The sequence below is a fragment of the Nicotiana sylvestris genome, chromosome 2, assembly GCF_000393655.2.
Source record: "Nicotiana sylvestris chromosome 2, ASM39365v2, whole genome shotgun sequence".
Lineage (NCBI taxonomy): Eukaryota > Viridiplantae > Streptophyta > Magnoliopsida > Solanales > Solanaceae > Nicotiana > Nicotiana sylvestris.
Window position 1 is genome coordinate 208016349 of NC_091058.1, and position 23083 is coordinate 208039431.

General features: G+C 38.9%; 2 protein-coding genes across 2 annotated transcripts; one reads left to right on the plus strand and one right to left on the minus strand.

Annotated features, from left to right (window-relative positions):
- The first annotated feature begins 3745 nt into the window (after window positions 1-3745).
- Window positions 3746-4276, plus strand: LOC138886217 (uncharacterized). The gene has a single exon (XM_070167271.1). It carries the CDS (start codon window positions 3746-3748, stop codon window positions 4274-4276), a length of 531 nt encoding a protein of 176 aa, XP_070023372.1.
- Window positions 4277-21564: 17288 nt separating this feature from the next.
- LOC138886218 (uncharacterized) lies at window positions 21565-22038 on the minus strand. The gene has a single exon (XM_070167272.1). It carries the CDS (start codon window positions 22036-22038, stop codon window positions 21565-21567), a length of 474 nt encoding a protein of 157 aa, XP_070023373.1.
- Window positions 22039-23083: the final 1045 nt, after the last annotated feature.

Below are 23083 nucleotides of genomic sequence, written 5' to 3' on the forward strand. Positions count from 1 at the left end.
CCCAACAAGGTTCAACTTGGATTTGTTGCTGCCAATCAGACCCTGCCTTTAATTAATATCGGAGGTGTATTTTTGTGGGTATTTGGGCCTGGGCGTCAGCCCAAACAAAACAGCCCTGACCCCTTTAGGCCTGACAGGGTTTACGAGGTTCATGTCTGCTGGGTTTGATTTCGAGTCCCTGCAGCCCCAACACCTCCCCTTTTGTTTTGTACGCTTATTTGATAATATGTTGGGCCAGCTATTGGCCCAGCTCTTTGTCCATATTATTATAGGTCTGCTTTATAATCCAAGTCATTTGTAAATAAAAAATATCTTTAGGCCTAAAACTAAGTATTGTTTCTAAAAATAGAGTAAGGTGTGCCATCATAATTATTGTGACTCATCTACAAAAATGAATATTCGTAGAAAAGCCTTTAGGCGCGTTTAAACTACAATTGTGATTGTGTACACGTTCGTGTGACATAATCATGATTCTAGAAACCAAATCGGAGTATGCGTTCGCGCAACCTCGACCAAACTTCCTCGTAATGATAAAATTGTTATTAATATAGTCCGCTCTAATTAAATATAGTTCTTTAAAAATAGACCGAGGTGTGCCATCCATATTTAAATAGCCTATGGCCCTCCTAGTGGTATTATAACTTGGATATTAATAATAATGATACTCGTAGCTTGCTTTAGGAGAGTTCAATATACCATCGTGGTTGTGTACACGTTCGCGTGACTTAATTACGATCTTAAAAGCAAAATTGGAGTATGCGTTCACGCAACTTCGACTAAATGGGTACACGTATGCGTGACCTGTTTCAAGATAATTTCTTAATTAAAAGAGGCAAATGCACATAGGTTCTAAAATCAGTAATCAAACAATTTTTTAAGCCAAGTATGATCAAAGCGGTCGTGCTAGAACCACGGAACTCAGGAGTGACTAATACCTTCTCTAGGGTTAACAGAATTCCATACCCGGATTTATGTGTTTCGCAAACATTAATACAGAGTCAAATCTCCTCGATTCAGGATTCTAAACCGGTGACTTGGGACACCATAAATTATCCCAAGTGGCAACTCTAATTTAATATAAATAATCCTGTTTCGATTGTCATTTTAATTGGAAAAACTCTCTTATACCCTTCCGGGGGGTAGTAAAAAGGAGGTGTGACAGCTCTGGCGACTCTGCTAGGGACAAGAACCCAGAATCTCTGGTTCAGGGTTCAAGAATTCGAGCTTTTTAATATGATTTTATTTGGCTTTATTTATTGTTAATATTATTGTATTTTGTGAATCTTTTGTGCTAATTGTTGTCTATTTACTGCTTTGATATTATTTGAATTGTATATAATTGTCTTCTTATGCCACCCCTCTGAGTCTTCTAAAATTGGTGCACACATTCGCGTGGCCCACTTTTTTTGTAGAAGTTATACCAAATAGGACGAGGCTGGGCCAGAAACAAGGTCGGGTAGACTTTAGTGCTCCCGGTACGTTGCCCCCTCTTCGGCTCAAGTTGTCCGCTCGGGTAAGCCGGGTCAAGAACACAACCACAGGTTTTAAAACCTAGAAAAACAGAGCCTCATGTCGGATCCCTAGTAGGAACGTTTGTTTGAATCATATGCATTTGACTTTGGGGACTCAACACAGGGGTTGGGTCCGTCTAGGACAGATGTACCCAAAATAACAGACCATCATGATGCATCCTATGTGCTATGTGAACATTTATTTGTTTCGGCATGCATGTTGACCGGCTAGGAAAAAATAAATCAAAAGAAAAACCAAGAGTGATGTAGGGAAGGAAATAAAGCCCGGTTCTAAAAAATCCTCGGTATTTGGAAATGTCCTGAAACTCTATCGAAAATTTTCAAAAAAAAGAGGAAAAGAAAAAGAGTTATTTCAAAATAAGTCAATACTATGTCCTTTTCAAATGTGTCAAAATTGACCGAACTACGCAGGTATGATTCTCACCGGATGTGGGATACGTAGGCAACCTACATAAGGTTCGGCCTTATATTTCGAAAAAAGGGAGAAAAAAGAGTAAATGGTCAAATAAATGTAGTTTAGGGTTTTTGGTCAAAAGAATAAGCCAATCCAGCTTCGGTTATGTCGTTCTTGCCGGGATAGCCTTAGAGTATCTTCAGTTGTCGAAGGGCTATTTTCGTGAAGAACGGTTAAGTCAGTCTGTCGGTAAGGTGTCATTTTTCCAGAAAATAATTCTCCCTGGCCTCAAAATTTATCTGGAATTGCGGAGGGGCCACGTTTGCAAAAACTACCACTTTTGCTAAATTAGCATATAGGGGAGGGAGTCATCGTCCATTGATTTTTCTTTTAGAAATTGAAAACCTGTTTTGCAAAAAGGTCCACGAGAGTCAAACTTGACCTTAACCTTCCACAGGTACAAATGAACACTGTCCAGAATCCATCAGAGTTGGTCATAGAATAGGCTCAGTTGCAACTGCGTATGTAGTGGAATGATCTAGATGAAGATGGTCGGGATTGGGTGAAAGAGCAGTTGGGCGCCCTTATAAACATTCTGGAAATCAAATCACGGGAAGATCTAATCAAGGCTTTGGTAACTTTTTGGGACCCCGTCCACAATGTTTTTCGCTTCTCGGATTTTGAGATCACCCCTACTCTAGAGGAGATGGCCGGGTATATTGAGTTTGGCCGGGACTTGAGGAAACAACAACTTATATTCCCAAGAGCTCCTTCTGTGCATAAGTTCTTTGACCTCCTGAATATCAGTAAACAGATGAAGAAGGCCCATGTAAACAAAGGGTGTTGTTCTTTCTACTTCTTGTACTTCAGGTTTGGGCACTCAGCTGGGTTCGAAACGTATGAAAAGGGTTTGAACAACAAACAAAATAAGGGCCTCTGGCAAATTCATCGTCGATTTGCTTTTATCGTGGCGTTTTTGGGGATCATGGTCTTTCCAAATGCGGAAGGGACAGTGGATATCCATATGGCCAGAATTGCACAAATCCTCACTACTAATAAAGATCATACACTTGCTCAGTTAGTGATGGCAGACATTTATCGAGCATTGACATTATGCAAAGTCGGGGCTCAATTCTTTGAAGATTTCAATATTCTTCTACAAATGTGGTTGATCGAGCATCTCCGCCATCACCCCAAATTCATGAGTTATGGTTCGAGAACGGATAACTTCATCAAGAGCTATGAGAAAAGGGTAAAAGACTACAATGCTCCAGATGGGTTTGAAGCCTGGGTCTCCCACTTGAAAGCTCTCAAAGCAAGTCAGGTTGAGTTGACTATAAGATGGCTCCCGATGACAGAAGCCATATACATGACGGCTACCAAGGGTTACCTAATGTTGATGGGTTTGAGGGGTGTCCAGCCATATGCATCGTAGAGGGTCTTAAGGCAGTTAGGAAGATATCAGGTGGTGCCCGAAGATGAAGATCTAACCGCCCAGGTCATTGAGCTACATCCAGAAGCTGCATTGTCCGAAACCTTAGTTCAGTAGGATTGGAATGGTTGTTGTTATCTGAAAAATGGCACCCAGGTACTAGATGTTGCACAGGGGAAAGTGGATCTAGATTATGCTGCATGGTTTAAGAAAAGGTTTTGTGCAAATAACAAGCCAGAGCCTGAGCCCAAAAACGAGCCCGAGAGGCCTGCCAAGAGACCTCATGTTCAAGCTTTTGACGATAAAATCCAATAAAGGTTGGCCTGGGGAGAAAAGGAGAAAAAATATCAAGTCGCGATTCACACCTTGGAAGAGAAGCTGAGAAACATGGAATTCAATAATGATCTCCAAGCACAAGAAGCTGAAAGTGAAAGAAGAAGATTGGCCCAAGAAAATGAAGCTCTCCAAGCCCAAGTTCGAAAAATGAGAATAGCAGCTGAGAACCCGGGCAGAAGCAGAAAAGATGAAAAGCTCATCTACAGCCTTATGCAAAAAGTACGTGACTATGAGGATGATTTGCAAAAGACTGGAGCTGAACTAGCCAATGCCCGAGCCAAGTTAGCTAAGAATGTGGAGGAACGAGCCAGTTTCGTTCGACAACTAAAGGAGAAGTACGACAAAGGAATGTTGGGTCTAAAGAAAAAGGTCAATGCTCTTGAGAACGAAATGACCAAGCAAGCAAGAGACTTCAAAGCAGAAAGGGAGCATTGTTATGCCCTGATGTCACAGCTAGAAAAAGACCTGCAGCAGCTTCAAAAGCAAAATCAGACAGCCGAACAAGTTTTGCATGCCAAATCTCAGCAGATTGGATGGTTGCTACAAGAGAAGGGTATCATCAGGGACAGGGTTAGGACTTAGGAGGATTGCAGACTACATTGTGATGAAGTGCAACGAGTGCGAAGACATGAACCGGTCCATGTTCTTCGCTTCAGTGATGATTTTTGTCCGACAAATCATGGATGACATGTTTCGTCTCCAAGAAGATATGGCGCATAGGCCCGCAGCAAGGCCAACTGGAGCAACAGTGGAAGCATTTATGTATTATTGACTTTATCTTTCGAGTTTGTATTGTAATTTCTTTTAGAGTCTATTAGTCCATTTCGAGTCTTGTTTTAAGTTTTAGAAAATGTTTAAGTCTGTAGCGTGGAGTCGTTGTAATAGGAAAAACCCAGAATGTTTTGTTTTATAAAAAAATTAAAAAAAATCAAAAATGTATTTTTTTATCCCCAGAACTACGCTTGGTCTGATTCATGCGGCGTCATGATACGTAGGCAATCCCCATAGGATTCGATCATAACCATGAAATGAAAAGGAAAAAGAGGAGAGAAAACAAGAAAAATTGCGGGGAAAGAAATAATGGCAAAACAAGAGAGGAAAAATAAAGACAAGAATCAAGCAAAGAAAAGCAGGAATGAAAAAGAAAGAGAGAAAGAAAATTGCAAAATGAAAATTAGTGAAAGCCGGGATGACGCAAGCAGTCATTCAAATGCATAATAGAAATGGTTGACTGCTTAGGTGTATTGCATCCCCAATGTGTGGTTGCCTATCTGTTAAGCTCTTAATCGCTAACAAGTTTGCTTGTTGTCATCAAGTACAGGCAAGTGGTTAGTTTGTTAGGCATTCCGGCAACCCACCCGTACAACACCAGGTCTAAAAAAAAGTTGATCATGGCTGGCCAAGAGCTGGATGCAAGTGTTATTGATCCATTGAGAGAGGGAGAAGAGTCTGAGGTTAATCTGAAAGAGGAGTCACATAAGTTGAAACATCAGATGGATGAAATGTACCAAGCATGGGTAAAAGGGCATCCACCACCATCATACCCTGCCAGCCCTGCTTTCATTCCGCCACTAGCTCAATCCCAAGAACCTCCCACTGTTGATTCATCTCCGCAACAGGCACCAGGCTTCACCCACTACCACCACTATCAGGGCACTACTTCCCAAACCACACAAGCACCACTAGCCAAACCAATCCCATACCCCCCTCCACCATCCACCCCTGTTTTCGTAGCACCCCCGCCAGCTACACTCCATCGATCTTCTAGTGAGCCATTATTCCAGACCCAAGATAATCAATACTATCCCCCAGAGCCTACTTTCAATGCTCCATATCATTACTCCTACAATCCTCGTTTCGACCTCCCTATTAAGACTAAGAAACCACCTAAAAACCCAGAACAAGAGGAGATGTCCAGGAAGGTAAGAAGTCTGGAACAATCGTTCAGAAACATGTAGGGATTGGGAGGCCAGGTGAGCGTAGCCTAAAAAGATTTGTGTCTATTTACCGATGTTCAGTTGCCTGTGTGATTTAAGATGTCTAAATTCGACCTATATGATGGGCATGGAGACCCGGTGGCCCACTTGAGGGGATTCTACAGTAAAATGAGAGGAGTCGGTGGGAAAGTTGAGTTGTTGATGGAATACTTTAGCCAGAGTCTGAGTGGCACGACGTTGGAGGGGTACATTCGTCAGGATCACAGTAGATGGTATACCTGGGATGATTTGGCCCAAGCATACGCTCATCATTTCTAATACAACATCGAGATTGTTCCAGATCGTTTGTCTTTGACTAAGATTGAGAAGAAGCCTAGTGAAAGTTTCAGGGAATACGGTTTTCGCTGAAGAGAACAAGCGGCAAGAGTCAACCCTCCGATGGAGGAAAACAAAATGGTGGAGTACTTTCTACAAGCTCTGGAGCCTACTTACTTTGGCCATCTCATATCAGCCATAGGCAAGTCTTTCAACGAGGTAGTAAAGATGGGTGGCATGGTGGAAGAAGGGCTTAAATCAAGCAAAATCATGAGCTACTCAGTCATCAAAGCAACTACCCCAAGCCATTCAGAATGGTACCAAGGGAGTGATCAGAAAGAAGAAGAAAGAAGATGTGGCAACAGTTGATTCAGGATCGTGGGTTGGACCGAGGGGCTCGTCACACCATTATACCCAGCCTCGACCCCATCACCGAACCTACACCCAAACCCCATATAATCCACCCCAACATTGCTTCCCATCACCAAGCCCTCAAATTTCTGTCAACCACGCCCAGTCATATACTCAACCTCCTTCCTACTCACAATGGCATGCTCCAGCCCCACAAAATACCTACCTAGCTCTACAAAATGCTTACCCACCCCCACGAGCCTACCGAAGCCCTGTCGGTAACCCGTGTTTAGAAACAAGAGGTTGCAGCAGAAGAAAACTTTTACCCCGCTGGGGGAGTCTTATACCAGTTTATTCCAGAGATTGAGGCAGTTGGATGTGTTGAGGCTAATTGAGTCGAAATTGCCAAACCCTTCTCCAAAGAATCTTGATTACTCCCTAAGTTGTGCATATTGTTCTGGTACTTCGGGGCATGATACGAAAAAGTGCTGGCACTTGAAAAATGCCATCCAAGAGCTCATCGACAGAAACCAGATTGTGGTCCAAACTCCGGAAGCACCCAACATATTCAAGTTGTCCAAGGTGAAAATCATTGTCTAGCAATAAGTTTTCGAACCACAAGTCCATCTGCCTTTTTGCATTAAAATATATGTAGTCAATCCTCTGATAATCTGGAACTTGGTAAACACGAAAAAATTTATTACACCTTCTCAACCAGCCTTTAGGATTTGTGGCATCAAATTTCGGAAAGAGAAGCTTAGCTTTGGGTTTGTTTAGAGGTACAATATGGTTAATCTGAGATAAAGGATTTTCTATTGGGGGAAGAAGCAGGGGAGGGTTAAGGTTTGAGCTCGAATTGTTTGGGATTGGGGTTTGTACTGCACTTGATACAAAGGGGTTAATATTAGGGTTTTAAGGAATATTCAGTAATGTGTCTAAAGGTTAGGATACTATTAGAGTAGGGTTCACAACACTCGATCCCTGAAGTTGAACGGGAATTGGCGATAGCACTATACCCTTTAAATGTGTTGGGTTAGGTACAAGAGTCGGTGGGGGTGTGGGGAGAGGTGAAATTGAGAAGGGAATTTGGCCAGAAAATGACCCGGTACCTTTAGAGGAGCCGATTTGCGCGCTGGTAGCTGCAGCTAGGTAAGATTGTTGTGAAGTTGGTGGTTCTGACCTCTGTTGTGCTTCCCACTGAATGAAGAACTACTCCATTCTTTTCCCATTTTTCTCAATGCTCCGACAACTTGCTTTAGTCTCGATTAAAGCAGTCTTAACCTAATTTTGTTCGAGCTCAAGTTTCTCAAACTTTTTGTTGGTGTCCGCCATAAACACTTGAAGCTGAGCTTCAATTTTTCGGATTGCTCGTCGGAGCTTTGAGCTTTACCAGTAGCTTTGGTCATTGTCGTGGTGGTCTGAGGTCGCAGGGCTCTAATACCAAATGTTGTGGTATCGGCCACAACACTAACATAGAGAGGAGATGTAACGACCCGGCCGATCGTTTCATAAGTTATAGCCCCATTTCCCCCATTTCTGCTACCTTTTGTGCTATTCAACTGTATTTTATCGTAGCGAGTTGGTTGGTTTGGGTCCGGAGTGGATTTGAAATGGAGCGAGGCACTTAGCCTCCTATTTAGAAGCTTAAGTTGGAAAAGTCAACCGGTTGTTGACTTGTATGTAAACGATTTCGGATGTGAATTTGGATGGTTCCGCTAGCTCTGTTAGGTGATTTTGGACTTAGGATCGCATCCGGAATGTGGTTTAGGGGTCCGTGGTAGAATTTGGCTTGAATTGGCGAAAGTTAGAAATTTGGCTATTTCGGGTGGCAATGGAAAAATTGATGTCAGAGTCGGAATGGAATTCTGGAAGTTGGAATAGGTTTGTGGTGTCATATTTGACTTGTGTGCAAAATTTGGGGTCATTCGGGCATGATTTGATTAGTTTCGGCGTCGGTTGCGAAATTTGGAAGCTTATAAGTTCTTAGGCTTGAAATCTAAAGGTAATTTGGTGTTTTGGTGTTGTTTTGAGTGATTTGAAGGTTCGACTAAGTTTTATTGATATTGTGGGATATGTTAGTATGTTTGGTTGAGGTCCCGAGGGCCTCGGGTGAGTTTCAGGTGGTTATCAGATCATTAGTTGGCTTTGGAAGTTGGCATATCTCTGGTCTATGGTGTAGGAAGTGCGGCCACAGAGGTATTATGCGGACGCGATGGAAATTATGCTGGCCGCGGAAGAGGGAATGCAGCCTTGGTTGATTTTATGTGAACTGCGGAAGGTATGGCTCAGGGTCCACGGCAGAATTATGCGGATCGCGGTGAGGAGGTTCAGAGAGCACTATATAAGCGAGGTTTAGGGTTTTATTTCACATCTTGGACTTTGGGAGCTCGGTTTGAGGCGACCTTTTGGGAGCTTTTCAAGGAAATCATTTGGGTAAGTAATTCTAACTCGATTTTGGCTAATATTCATGAATATATCATTGAATTCGTCATTCAATTAGTGATTTGAGATGAAATTGGGGAAAATTGGCGGAGTTTCATAAAATGAACTTTTGGGATTTGGAAGCCGATTCGAGGTCAGATTTGAGTGAAACTAGTATGGTTAGTCTTATAATCAAATGTGTTGTCGGATTTTGCGACATTTTGTCGGATTTCGAGACGTGGGCCCGGCCCTGACTTTTGAGTTGACTTTGTGACTTTTGACCTAAAGCTTAGCATTTTTTATGGGATTGATTCCTTTAGCTCGTGTTGATTGTATCAAATTATTTGTGGCTAGATTCGAGGCATTTGGAGGCCGGTTAGAGAGGCAAGGGCATTGCGGAATAGGGATTTGACCGGTTTAAAGTAAGTAATGATTGTAAATCTAGTCCCGTGGGTATGAAACCCTAGATTTATTATCATTTTACTATTTTGAGGTGACGCGCAGGCTAGGTGACGGGCATGTGGACGTGCACCATTGGGGATTGTGACTTGGTTCGTCCCGTAACAACTATAAGTTGTGTATCTGGTTGAAACTATATGATACTTATGTGTTTTAGAAAGAATTTCTGTAGATTGGGCTGAATGCCATATTTGGGCCTTGTGCCAGAGCTGTTTGGACCTTTAGGGGCCTTTTTCTTATTATCCTCTCACTGTTTTTGGCTGAAAATCTATACTCAGTCACGTTATACTCATTGATTTCATAAGTCAGTCTTTATTACTCTGTTTTGATACTTATAAAAATGTTGTTTTGGGCCGAGTACCCTATTTTTACTAATAGCCCGAGTGGCTTGAGAGGTTTATGACTGAGTGAGGCCAATGGCCTGATTTGTGAGGATATCTATAGGATCGGGCTATACGCCGCAACATGTTGTTACTGATTCATGATTGAGTGAGGCCGATGGCCTGATTGATTTATGCCACGAGGTGGCTTGTTATAGCATTTGGGCTGAAGGAGCCCCTCCGGAGTCTACACACCCCTAGTGAGCGCGGGTACCCTGAGTGAGTGATATGAGATATGCCCGAGGGGCTGTATACGAGTGACTGTGAGGTTTGCCCGAGGGGCTATATATGAGTGATGTTTTGCCCGAGGGAGTGCTTATTAGTGATGTTTGCCCGAGGGGACGTTTACGATTTCATCATTTTGCTCACTGTTGCACTGAGCCTCTGTTTGAGAACTGTTGAAAAATATCTTCAAATGATTTTACTGAAACTGAGTTTAAACGAAATGATTTGATTCAAACTCTACTTTTAAAAGCCTGCTATATTTTTACTGAGTTTTCCTGATATGAACTTACTATGTTTTATTGCTCGTCACTGCTTCTCAGTCTTTATTTACTTTGGTTACTTACTGAGTTGGCATATTCACATTACTCTCTATACCTTGTGTGCAGATTCAGGAGTATCAGGACCCGGTAGCGGCTGTTGACTATTCCAGCCGTAGATCTTCCCAGAATTGGCAAGGTAGCTGCTGGCAATCGCAACCCTGCTCTTCTCCCTCCTACCTTCCTATAGCTGTTGTAGTTATATTTCCAGACTGTATTAGTCTCAATTTTTTTTTGGACAGACTGTAGTAGATGCTCATGACTAGTGACACCTCGATGTTGGGATTTTCTTTTCGCACTTTTGTTATTCAGATATTCTTTGTGAAGTTTTATTATTAAATAGCTTGAATTTATCTTTGAAAATGAAATATTGCGTTGTTTTTTGTAAAGAGTCGGCTTGCCTAGTTTCACGATAGGTGCCATCACGACAGGGTAGTTTTGGGTCGTGACAAGTTGGTATCAGAGCCTAGGTTATATAGGTCTTACGGGTCATGAGTGGGTTTAGTAGAGTCTTGCGGATCGGTACAGAGACGTCTGCACTATCTTCGAGAGGCTGCAGAACCTTTAGGAAAAACTTCACATTCTTGAATTCTTGTCGTGCGAATCTATTGATTCTCGTAGCTAAACTTTTGTTATTCTAAGAATAAAGGTGTTCATTATAGTCACATAGTAATAGCAACCACACTTAACAAAAAGTACGTCTTGTCTTAAACAACATTAAACATCACATACAACTAGTTAATAACAACCCTAACAGTTTGGGTCCAAATTCAAGTGTTCCAAAATAACTTTACAGTACAACATTCAATACAAAACTATATATAGTTGTTCTTGGATGGCTGAGATGATGAACTTGCTTAACTGAGGTTGGAATGGGATGCAGTAGTTCTGGAATGAGATGCAACAGTTCTTTCAAGTTATCTTCTAGTAATGGCTAGTCTACTATTCCATTTTACTCCACTTCGTTGGCTTATAGGCATATTCATGAATATCTACTGATGACCTCTTTTCACCAGCAAGAGAAACCACTCTTGGTTTACCTCCACCAGACTGTAGAAAATTAAAAGTATTTAGTAAAGTAGTTTAACAAGACATAAACTTAAGTTTAAAGTACTTACAGAAAAACTTATGAACCTATTGCTTAGTTGAAACAGTCCAATCCCAGATCTTCTTTCTCTTCCAGGGGCAAAAGTATTTGAAGTTAAAGGTGTTAGAGCAGGTGCATTTTTCCTCTACATCTAATACTTCATATTCCTCTATAGTAGCATCAGGGGCAGAAGTAGTTGAAGAGCAGGTGTATTACTTCCTCTATCGGTTCCTCTTCCACTGCCAAACAGGGGCAGTAGTAGTTGAAGCAGTTATCCCTCTTCCTCTTCCTCCCTTGCTTTCTCTATAAGAAGCATTTGTAGGAGTAGAATCTGCATGCCTTGCTTTATTGGGGCAACTCCTTTTGTTGTGTCTATAGCCACCATAATTTGAACATGTCATCTCCATACCCCTTTTTGATAGCTTTCTAGATTTAGGATGTTCAGTTTCTTCTCTTCTTCCCTTCTTCTTTGGTCTATCAGACATCTTTTTAATTGGTAGGGGTTCAACTGGTGGATTGGTAGATGTTGGCCATAGATGTATATTTGACACAAGCTGGATAAATGTTGAATATGCCTTCAGATAAGTGAATTTGTCGTACCATTGAGGTATATAGTTAATAGGCTCAATGTTCTTGAAGTGCATAGCAAAAATTGCATGAGCACAAGGGATACCCTTCGACATCCATAACCTGAAGGTGCATATCTGAGTTTGCATATTCACACTATGCTTGAACAACAATCTTAATGAGGTATCCTCAACCTCATAGCCAAATTCACCATTCCGTTTGATTGTACACCTCGTAGACTGAGCCATATTATCCTGGTATACTTTCATAGTAATTGGGAATATATCACATATCCATGTATCTGCAAACTCCCTTGACTTTCTTATTCTCTTCATAATTTTCACTCTTATTTCTTCCAACATTGTGATGATTATCTTGTGTCTAGCAGCAAGTATCCAAGCATTAAAGATCTCACACATATTATTGTAAATTATATCACATTTTCTGTCATAATTAAAGTATGCTTTGCACCAGGTTTCCTTGTTATACCTCAGGAGGCTCTCATATATCTCATTCCCAAAGCATATTCAAGTTGTCCAAGGTGAAAATTCAATTCTATCACACATGATGCTCTTGCACACCTCCAAAAGTTGTTTCTCATCTCTAATCCTCTTCAGTCTTAGGACCAGTTTGCTTATATATGTCTGGCACACCACCTATGTTCACTTTTAGGCAACACTTCTAAAAATAGCATTAAGCAATCCCTGTAACATAATACAAATATATTAGTTGCTAACAGAAATAGAAATAAGAAAAATTAAATAGTGGCAGCAATGAAAATCACCTTTTGTATATCAGGCATAATAGTGTGATCCCTTCAATCTTGAAGCCCTAAGTCATTAGTCACACATTTCAGAAACCATGTCCAAATGAAATTGTTCTCACACTCTATAATGGCCCAAGCAATTGGTAACATCTGATTGTTGTCACCCTTTGATACTGCTACAAGCAACTGACTCCTACAAATGCCTTTTAAAAGCATCAATCAAGGCCAATTATCCTTCTGCAACCTTTAGTCCATCCTTTTTTTTATAACATAGAAGCACACATAAAATGACTAGAAGACAAGCTTGCCTTCATCTTGATCTCTACCTTCAAAACACAAATTGTAAATGAATTTTTTTGTAAAAAAAATAGCTCTATAATCATACAATCTCTTGAACTAAACATTCATATCACCTATTATCTCTTTTAGAATTTTTGCTCTAGTTCTATAGACAGTTAACCTACCCACATACATGTCTAGGTCATCCTTAATGAGTTTCTTTAGCTCCTAAACTTTCATATTTGGTTGAGACACAATCTTATTCATGTAATGCTTTGTAAGGTATCCGGAGTTGCAAAGATTATTTTTGTTTGTCCTATAACACTTGTGGACAACACAATATTTTTTTTATCTTAAAATTGTTGGATCTGCCATCTTTGCTAGCAGCCAACAACCATAGACATCTTGGGTGCATGCATTTTACCTTCACCCTACCAGGTTCATTAATATACTTCTCGGTTTGAACTCCTTTCTGAATTGCATATTTAGTAACAATCAACCTAAAATCATCAACACTCTAAAAATTCAGCCCCAACTCTTAGGTTATTTTCTTGACAATTGATCAAATATCGGAGCTTTTTTCTCCTCTTGGCAGTCATTATCTGCTTATGTTCTTCATCAAATTCATCTTCAACATCTGAACGAAAGCTTTCAACATCAGAAGATAAAAAATAAGGCTCATATGTCCCTACTAAGCTTGTGTACCTATTTTGCTTACTACCAGTCCTTAATTCATCAAAGCCAATATCAATTACTGCATCACCTAGGTTAATATCACCGTTATCATTTGGCCTTTCACTCCTTTCTCTCCTATGTTTTCTCAGTTCATCCATACACTCTGTAAATTCTTCATGAACATCATATCATAATCATTATCATCGAGAAATTGTAAGTCTACTCCATCACTCTTATCACTATCAAGATTATCAAAGTCTGAGTCATTATAATCATCATCTTATTCACTTTCTACTTCACTCTTTTGTTCTCTTGAAGGTGCAAGAGCAGGAGCATGTGAAGGTTCACTGTCTTCTTCTTCTTCTAAGACCACTATGTCTTAAAAGCTCCACTATTACTCTCATCAACCCATTTACTAGCCTTATTTATGTCAACAACATTTAAAAGGATATCATGAGTCACATAAATATTTAGGGGTCGTTTGGTTGGAATACGATTTATACCGGTATAAGTTATGCCGGTATAAGTTATATTGAGATAAGTTATGCTGGGATTAGTTATGTTGGGATTGTTGTTTATTCATTGTTTGGTATGTTGTATTAAGAATGACATTGCATAATTTCTAAGAAGAAGGTATAAGTTATACCGGTGCTAATTACTCCGCCTTCTATAAGGTATAAGTTATTCCAGTGTTAAAATTAACATCGGGATAACTTATACCTGGTTTGCTAACCAAACAGAGTATTAAGGTGGTATTATATTTTTATACCACCCTTATACCTTCTTATACCTCATACCAAACGACCCCTTAAGGTATTCTTATCTTCCAATTTATTATAAATGTTTAATATATCCTTGCTTGTGAGAATATTTACCAATTTGTATCTCATATCCATTTGACAAATATATAGCTCGGCCATATTTTTAAATTCCATTAACTTGGTGTAGTTCATCAGTTCAATAAAAGACAGTATATCCACATCTATGTCTAAGATCAATGTTTGACTACTCCTACATAACGAGCAAAGTTAAAAGGAACTAAGACCCCATTATGGTATCGTTTGAGTGTAATCAATTTAAAAGATTATTTTCTGTAAAAAAAAAGGGGACAAATAAATCCATTGCCACATGCAACAACTGAAAATAAAGAAATACAGAAATACAAAAGTAGAGACAAAGACAAGAGCGCATCACATTGTTTAAAACAAGGATATTACAATAATCACATAATCCCTAACTTTACATACAGTTTACAGACATAAAGTAAATCTCTTTATAAAAAAAACTCTCTATAAATGCAACAATACGACAACTTCACAGTAATATCGACAATGACAAAAGATTCCTCTTTTAAAAAGTCCGAAAACCTTAAAGCAAATAGAAGAAATTTCAAAAAATCCTAGGTTCAACCCATCCACTGCTAACACAAACGGGTAATGCAAGGTAATAAAAATTACTAACCTAAAATTGCATAAATCCACCTCTCATACAAGATGAAAGCTTCGCTTGAGATAGTCGTCGAAATTGCCTTCAACATAGTTATTTGGAGATAAATCGCAAAATGAGAACCATTTTGGGGTAAATTAGTTTTAACCTTTTTTATCGGATGGGTCGTGTCTAGTTGGGTCATAAATATAAAGGGTTAAAAATAGTAGATCAATTTTAATAATTGCCAAATGGCTAAAGTCAAACGCGTGAATTACACGGATAAACTTTTTATTGGACCCAGTGTACTAGATACACTTTAAAAAAGTTACGTGTGTAATATTGTTATTGTCCACAGAAAGTGTGTAAAAGAGATTTGGTCCATAAAAGAACAAGAGTCACAACACATATTTTTTATATGAATTTGAATATAAATTCTTCAAGCTTTTTTAAACTATGTGAGTATTAATAATTGTCAAGATATTAATAATTCAAAATATTTTTTAAAAAGCTAAAGAAAAATTATTTAGTTCCTATATAATTATAATGTCACATAAATGTGGCAGAATGAGTGAATTTTTGTAAGTTTCTATATTTGATTTTTTTAAATTCGACAATTATTCTTAAAAATTAAATACACCTATTTTAAAATGTTGATTTCATACAACTAACATGTGAGGTGTAAGTGCCGAAAGTGGCATAACTCTCGACCCCAGAGACTTTTTCTTATAAAGTTTTAACAATTTCTTCCGGTCCTCAAAAGTCAATAAGAATGAAGTTGATGTTCCTCATTCATAGTTACTAGGGAATAAGAATAGCATTAGAAGCTTTCTTTAGATGTGGTGAATAACAGTTTCTTTAAACGGAAAAGGTCCTGAAATATTTCTATACTATCAAAAAATATTTAAAATTATCCTCCGTTATACTATTGGATTAAAAGAACTCTTACAGTCTTACTATTCAAATACATATACCTTTTCTTTAACGGACTGGACACGTGGCATACATCCAAGGCTCTTGATCTGTCTGGTCTTACATTAGACCCGGCCCGACCAACTAACCAAGACCCAAAACCCATAACCTAATCCTCTTTTTCTTCCACCTTATCCCCTTATCTTCCACCGCCACTTCACTTGGAATGGGGCCCATTCTGTGGCTTATAATGTTTGAGGTACTAACTTGTTAATTTATCAGTCAAAATTGCTAATGTATTTTCTTTTAATAATCTGAATTTCTAAGAATAGGGGTGTACAAAGGAAACCGACAAACCGCACCAACCCGATAATTCGAGTCAAATCGAGAAAAAAAACGCGATTATGGTTTGGTTTGATTTGGTTTGGTATTGGAAAAAAAAACCCGACCATAATTGGTTTGGCTTGGTTTTAACTAAAGAAAGTCAAACCGAAACCAAACCAACCCGACATTACATATATAGAAATTTTAGATATATTTAATATATAAATATAATTATTATGACGTAATTTATAAATATTTCTTAAAAGATTTCATAATTTTATCTTTTGAGGTATTATTTCAAGGTTGGACTTAGAACTTTTGAATGTTTCAATAAGTTTTATAGCCATTAACTTTAGTAAATTAAATAGTGCTAACAAAAGCCTAAACCAAAACAATCAATACTAATGCTAATAAAAGACATTCGATTCAATACTACGAACGAGAATGTATTGAATATCTATTTTTTGTTTTGCAATAATTCAGATAAAAATGCATAACCTATTTTTATTTTTTCTTTAGCGTTTAATCATGTAATTAATATTTTCTTATTAGTCTACTTATTTTAGCATGACTTAATACTTTTAGATTATGTTTATTTTTATTATGGCTTTTTAATTAGCAATATTTATAGTACATAATTTTATTGTCTTTATTGTTGAATATTTTAGGATAATGCCATGACATATCTCACATTTTGTATTATTTTCTTGGAAAATACTTTATATAGTTGCATCTTACTAGGAATAAAGAAATATTTTGAGCACAATTTATATGTTTTGTTCTACGAAGATTTTACCGGAAAAAAAACTCCGAATAACCCGAAAATCCGAGAGTGAAAAACCCGACTTTTATTGGTTTGGTTTGATTTTTATATTCAATAACCCGACACAATTGGTTTGGTTTGGTAATTATAAAATCCGAACGAAACCGACCTATGTACTGAAAGAATTGTAGATTTCTGCTTTGTATATTCAATGAAGAATCGTGTCTTATTAAGTGTACAATCCCAACTTATATACAGAAGGAATGTTTTAGGGCAACATCCTATATTGCCAAGTGGCAATGTCCTATTAGCTAGGATAAAGTTGTACATAAAAGAAATACAAGGATGGAGCAAAATAATTAAATACAAAGGTATGGGAAAAATAACTAAAATATAGTTTAGCATGTGTTATACACTATATTCTGGACAGGGCAGACCCATAAGTGGGCCGGGTGACCAGGCCCAATTGTGTAGCATTGTTAGCCCAACAATTAGGCCCAAATTATCACCTCAAACCCTCACATCCAAAACCGAATGGTCTGCCTCATCTTCATCGACTCCAACACCCCCCTTCAAGTTGGAGGGGGTAGAAAACACACCCAACTTGCCCAAATGATCACGATGAAGAGGTTCGGTGAGTGGTTTGGTGAAGAGATCTGCCAACTAGGCAGAAGATCGAACAAAGGTTAACGAAATCAGCCCAGCTAGGTATTGGTCGCGTACAAAATGACAATCGATTTCAACGTGCTTCGTCCGTTCGTGAAAAATAGGGTTTTTTGCTATGTGAATTGCTGCTTGGCTATCAGAGTGAAAAGGGACTGGAAGAGAGATAGGAATTGACAAATCCTCAAAAATACGGACCAACCATGAGAGCTCTGCAACCACTCGCCGTATAGATCTGTATTCTGCTTCGGTGGAACTAAGCAAGATGGAAGTTTGCTTCTTGGACTTCCAAGAGATCGGAGAGGTACCAAGGGAAATGTAAAAACCACTGACTAACTTCCTCGAGTCCGGGCAGGTGGCCCAATCGGAGTCACAAAAAGCGAGGAGCTTGAAGGAGGAGGAAACAGACATAAAAAGCCCAAGCCCAGGATCTTTGAGCAGATAGCGAAGCACACGGATTGCTGCATCTAGGTGTGGTTGTCGAGGGTTCTGCATATACTGGCTGAGGTGCTGGACAGTGAAGGATAAGTCTGGGCGAGTGTGAGTGAGGTAGTTAAGTTTTCCAAGGAGATGACGATACAAGGTGGGATCCTTCACTGGTTCCCCTGTGTGAGTAGACAACCGAGTAGATGAATCGAGTGGAGAAGAAACATGTGACAAGTGCAGAGAGTCAAATTCTTGGAGAAGGTCTAAAGTGAATTTGCGTTGAGAAAGGAGGAGTCCATCTGTTTCTCGGACAACTTCCATGCCTAGAAAAAAATGTAAGTCCCCGAGATCTTTAATTTTGAACTCTTGATTGAGAAATTCTTTCAAAGCATGTAGTTCTGTAGTGTCATTTCTTGTCAAGAGTATATCATCCACGTAGATAGCCACTATAGAAATGGAAGAATCTGACCTTTTAAAGAACAAAGAATAGTCGTTGAATGAGTGAGTGAATCCCTTAAAATTCAAAGCAGTTGTAAGTTTAGCATACCATTGATGAGATGCTTATCGTAGCCCATAAATTGATTTCTTTAGCTTGCATGCATGAGTAGGTGAAGTAGGTACAACCCCGGGTGGAAATTTCATGTACACTTCTTCATTTAGATCTCCATGTAGGAAAGCGTTATTCACATCTAGCTGGTATAAACCCCATCCTTTCTTTACGGCAGTGGCCAGTATGCATCTGATTGTGGTCATCTTCACCACAGGTGAAAAAGTTTCATTGAAGTCTATTCCCTCTTTTTGTATGTCTCCTCTAATGACCAATCTTGCCTTTAGTCTTTCCACACTCCCATCTGAATGGTGTTTAACCTTATACACCCATTTGCATGGTAAAGATTTCTTCCCGGGTGGTAATTCAACCACTTCCCAAGTCTTATTAAGTTCAAGTGCCTCAATCTCTTTATTCATTGCTTCTTTCCACCCTGGGTGATGTGTTGCCTGTAAATAGTCCGTAGGTTCTTGTATATTGGACAATGTGTTTAGCATATGTTGATTGGTAGAAGATATTCCACTGAAAGATATATAAGTAGGTTTAACTGGTGTGAGAAAGTAAGAGTTGCTAACATCTGTGAGTTGGAGTGCATTACAGATAAAATCCTTGAGATAAGATGGAGTTGTGTGTGGTCGGGTAGACTTCCTAATAAGAACATCGATCGTAGAATCAGAATCCAAAGAAGGAAAAACTGGTGCAGATGTATGTGGTTGATTAGATGTTACTGGAGAATCTGGAGAGAAACTAGAAGGAGAGACAGAGGGAATAGGTGAACTAGGATGATTTGAAGAAATGGGGGAAGAACAAAAGTCACGTGATGATTCAGTAGCCTCTTTGGAAGTTTTAGTGTGAGGTCTGATAGCAAAAGGTAAAGGTTCAGGAGTCTGATGACTTGCAGAAACTGGAGCAGTGGGTAAAGAAATCTCAGAAGAAGAATTAGACTTAATAGACGCAAATGGAAAGAATTCTTCATGAAATACAACATCTCTAGAAATGAAAGGCTTCAAATTCTTGAGGTTCAACACTTTGTAACCCTTCTTTCCATGAGGATAACCTAAGAACACACAAGGTATAGCCCTTGGTTCAAACTTAGTTCTTTGATTTGAGACAGTAGAAGCAAAACATAAACACCCAAAACATCTAAGGTTAGAGTACTTTGGCTTGCTTGAAAAAAGAACTTCATAACGAGTCTTAAGCTTTAAGACACTTGAAGGAAATCTGTTGATCAAATAGGTTGCTATAAGAAGGCAGTCACCCCAGTATGATGTAGGCAGGTGTGATTGGTATAACAAGGCTCTAGATGTCTCTAAAAGATGCCTATGCTTTCTCTCCACCACTCCATTTTGTTGTGGTGTGGACACACAAGTGGTTTGATGAATAATACCTAGTGACTCAAAAAATTCTGATTGAATTTTACCACTTCCCAATTCAAAAGCATTATCTGACCTTATAATTTTCACCTTGCTGTTAAACTGTCTTTCTACCATAGTTATAAAACCTTTTAGAATAGTGAATGCATTGGATTTGTTGGTTAGTAGGTAGGTCCATGTGCCTCTACTGAAGTCATCAAAAATTGTAAGAAAATATTTAAAGCCATCATATGTAGCACTATTGTATGATCCCCAGGTATCCACATGAATTAATTCAAACACTTTCTTAGTAGAAATAGAACTAGAGGGAAAAGGAAGTTTGGACTGCCTTGCCATAGGACAAATAACACATGGAGTGGAGAATTTAGAACACTTGGATATAGAAACTGATGAAACATTTTTCATATTGCTAAAGGGCATATGGCCTAATCTGTAGTGCCATAGCTTCTCTTTTACAATTGAATCAGAAAAACTAAAACATGAATGCAAACTATGATTGGAAACAGAATTCCTTCTTGGAATAAAAACACTTCTAAACTTAGGTGAACTCTTAGACACTGGTGTTGTATGTCTGGATCTGAGAATGTAGAGGCCCCCTTCCTCTCTACCAATCTCCAGTGGGCTCTTCACTGAAGGGCCTTGTAGTAGAAAACATGAAAAAGGTGTGAATAAAATATATTGCTTGAGTTGTCTACACAACTTGTGCACAGACAACATATTATATTTGAAGGATGGAATGTAAAGAACATTTCGAAGAATCAGATTAGGCAAAAGAGAAATAGTTCCTGAATGAGTGACCTGAACTCTGTAAGAGTTTGGGAGTTTTACCATGAGAGGTTTAGCCAAGTTTTTTAAATCTGTAAAAAAAAATCTTTGTTGAAAGACATATGTTCTGTTGCTCCACTATCCAATATCCAAGATTCATCATTGATTTGAATTAAACAGGCTAAATCTTCAAATAAATTGGTCATACCAGCATAGCTCACATTTGCTGCAACATCAGAGGTTTCTGTACTGTTTTGTCCCACTTTCACTTGCTGAAGAAGCTGCAGCAGCTCAGCCACATTTTCCTTGGTGAGATTCTGAACTCCTGATGCACTTCTCTGTTCATTTTCTTCATTCGAAAAAGAAGCTTTGTTTGCCTGGGCACCTCCTTGAAATCTTTTCTCCCTTGTGAACTTGAAATCAGCTGGAAACCCATGAATTCTATAACACTTATGTATGCTATGTCCAGGTTTTTTGCAATAGGAACAAATTCCTAAATATTTCTTAGATTCAAAACTTGTTTTCTGCATCCTGTTCTCATTAAATTTTCTGAAATTTCCTGGTTGGTTTGTAGCAATGAATGAGGCAGATTCCCCTGAGTATGCAGGGGTAGCATGTATCTCCCTCTGTTTCTCATCTTGAATCACGAGAGAGTATGCCTGTCCAATGGAAGGTAAAGGTGATGACAATAAAATGTTACTCCTTACCCCAATAAATATATCATTTAGTCCCATTAGGAACTGCAATAGTCTCTCATCTTGGTGTGCTTTCAAGCTTTTGACTTTTGCACCACACTCACACTCACACTCACAAGCAGAAAATGTATTAAGTGCATCTAGTTCATCCCATAGGCTTTTCATTTTGGTGAAGTAAGTTGATACACTTGAATTACCTTACACTACTAAACTTAATTCCTTTTGTAATTGGAACAACTTTGCTCCATTTGCCTGTCCAAATCTGTCTTCCAGGTCACTCCACAAATCTTTTGCACTCTGTGAATAGAGCACACTTTCAGCTATCTCTTTGGACAAGGAGTTGAGAAGCCATGAAAGTACTATATCATTACATCTACCCCAGGCCTGCTGGATTGCAGAATCAGCCTTAGGGATAATAAGAGTACCATCGATAAATCCCAGCTTGTTCTTTGCAAACAAGGCAATGATAACTGCCCTTCTCCAACCTCCATATCCTTTGCCATCAAAAGCTGAGGACACAAGGTTCATCCCTGGATAGTCAGAAGGATGAAGGTAGTAAGGGTGAGTAGAGTCAATCACTCCTGAAGCAATGGTAACTGTAGGTGCAGGAATATTAGTGGTGGCAGCAGAAGTAGAAGCTAGAGTATCAGCCGACTCTGGTGAAATACTCATAGCAGATAAGATTAAGAGAAGAAGAAAAACTGATTTATGACTGAGAAAGCAGAAAAAATAGCAGAATTAAACCTGCTCTGATACCATGAAAGAATTGTAGATTTCTGCTTTGTATATTCAATGAAGAATCGTGTCTTATTAAGTGTACAATCCCAACTTATATACAGAAGGAATTTTTTAGGGCAACATCCTATATTGCCAAGTGGCAATGTCCTATTAGCTAGGATAAAGTTGTACATAAAAGAAATACAAGGATGGAGCAAAATAATTAAATACAAAGGTATGGGAAAAATAACTAAAATATAGTGTAGCATGTGCTATACACTATATTCTGGACAGGGCAGACCCATAAGTGGGCCGGGTGACCAGGCCCAATTGTGTAGCATTGTTAGCACAACAATTAGGCCCAAATTATCACCTCAAACCCTCACGTCCAAAACCGAATGGTCTGCCTCATCTTCATCGACTCCAACATGTACGCCCCCTATCTAAGAATCTACGGGGGAGCATAGACGTATATATGCCATTTGTAATCTGAAATTGTACACGGCAACTTTTGATGGAGTTTTTTTTACACTTCTATTTCTTGTACACAAATTTTGTCTTAATTCCTTGAATCACCAAAAATTATTTTCATCAGCATATTGAAGATGATGATAAATGTTGCTAATTTTTGGTCTCCGCAAGCAAAATAATTTAACAAAGCAGTGACATTCGGCCATTAATCCTAAATTCTATCTAGGTCCTAATAAAATATTGTAACTGAATACATAAATTCCCATCCGATGTAAGTTTATTCCTAAATTTTAGATGTTCTATTTGCGAAATTGGCAATAAAATTGCCTTAGAATTGTAGCAACCTATCCTTCGATATTTCAAGATCCGACTGAGTAGTACCATGTGGGATGTCTCAGATCTCCACTATACTTCCAATCTTATTTGGCGGCGGTGGCGGGTGAAAGGGGAGGTGGTGGTGGAAGATGAAGGAAATGGAGGGGATAAGGTGGAAGAAGAAGAGGGTTAGGTCATGGGTCTTGGGTAATGG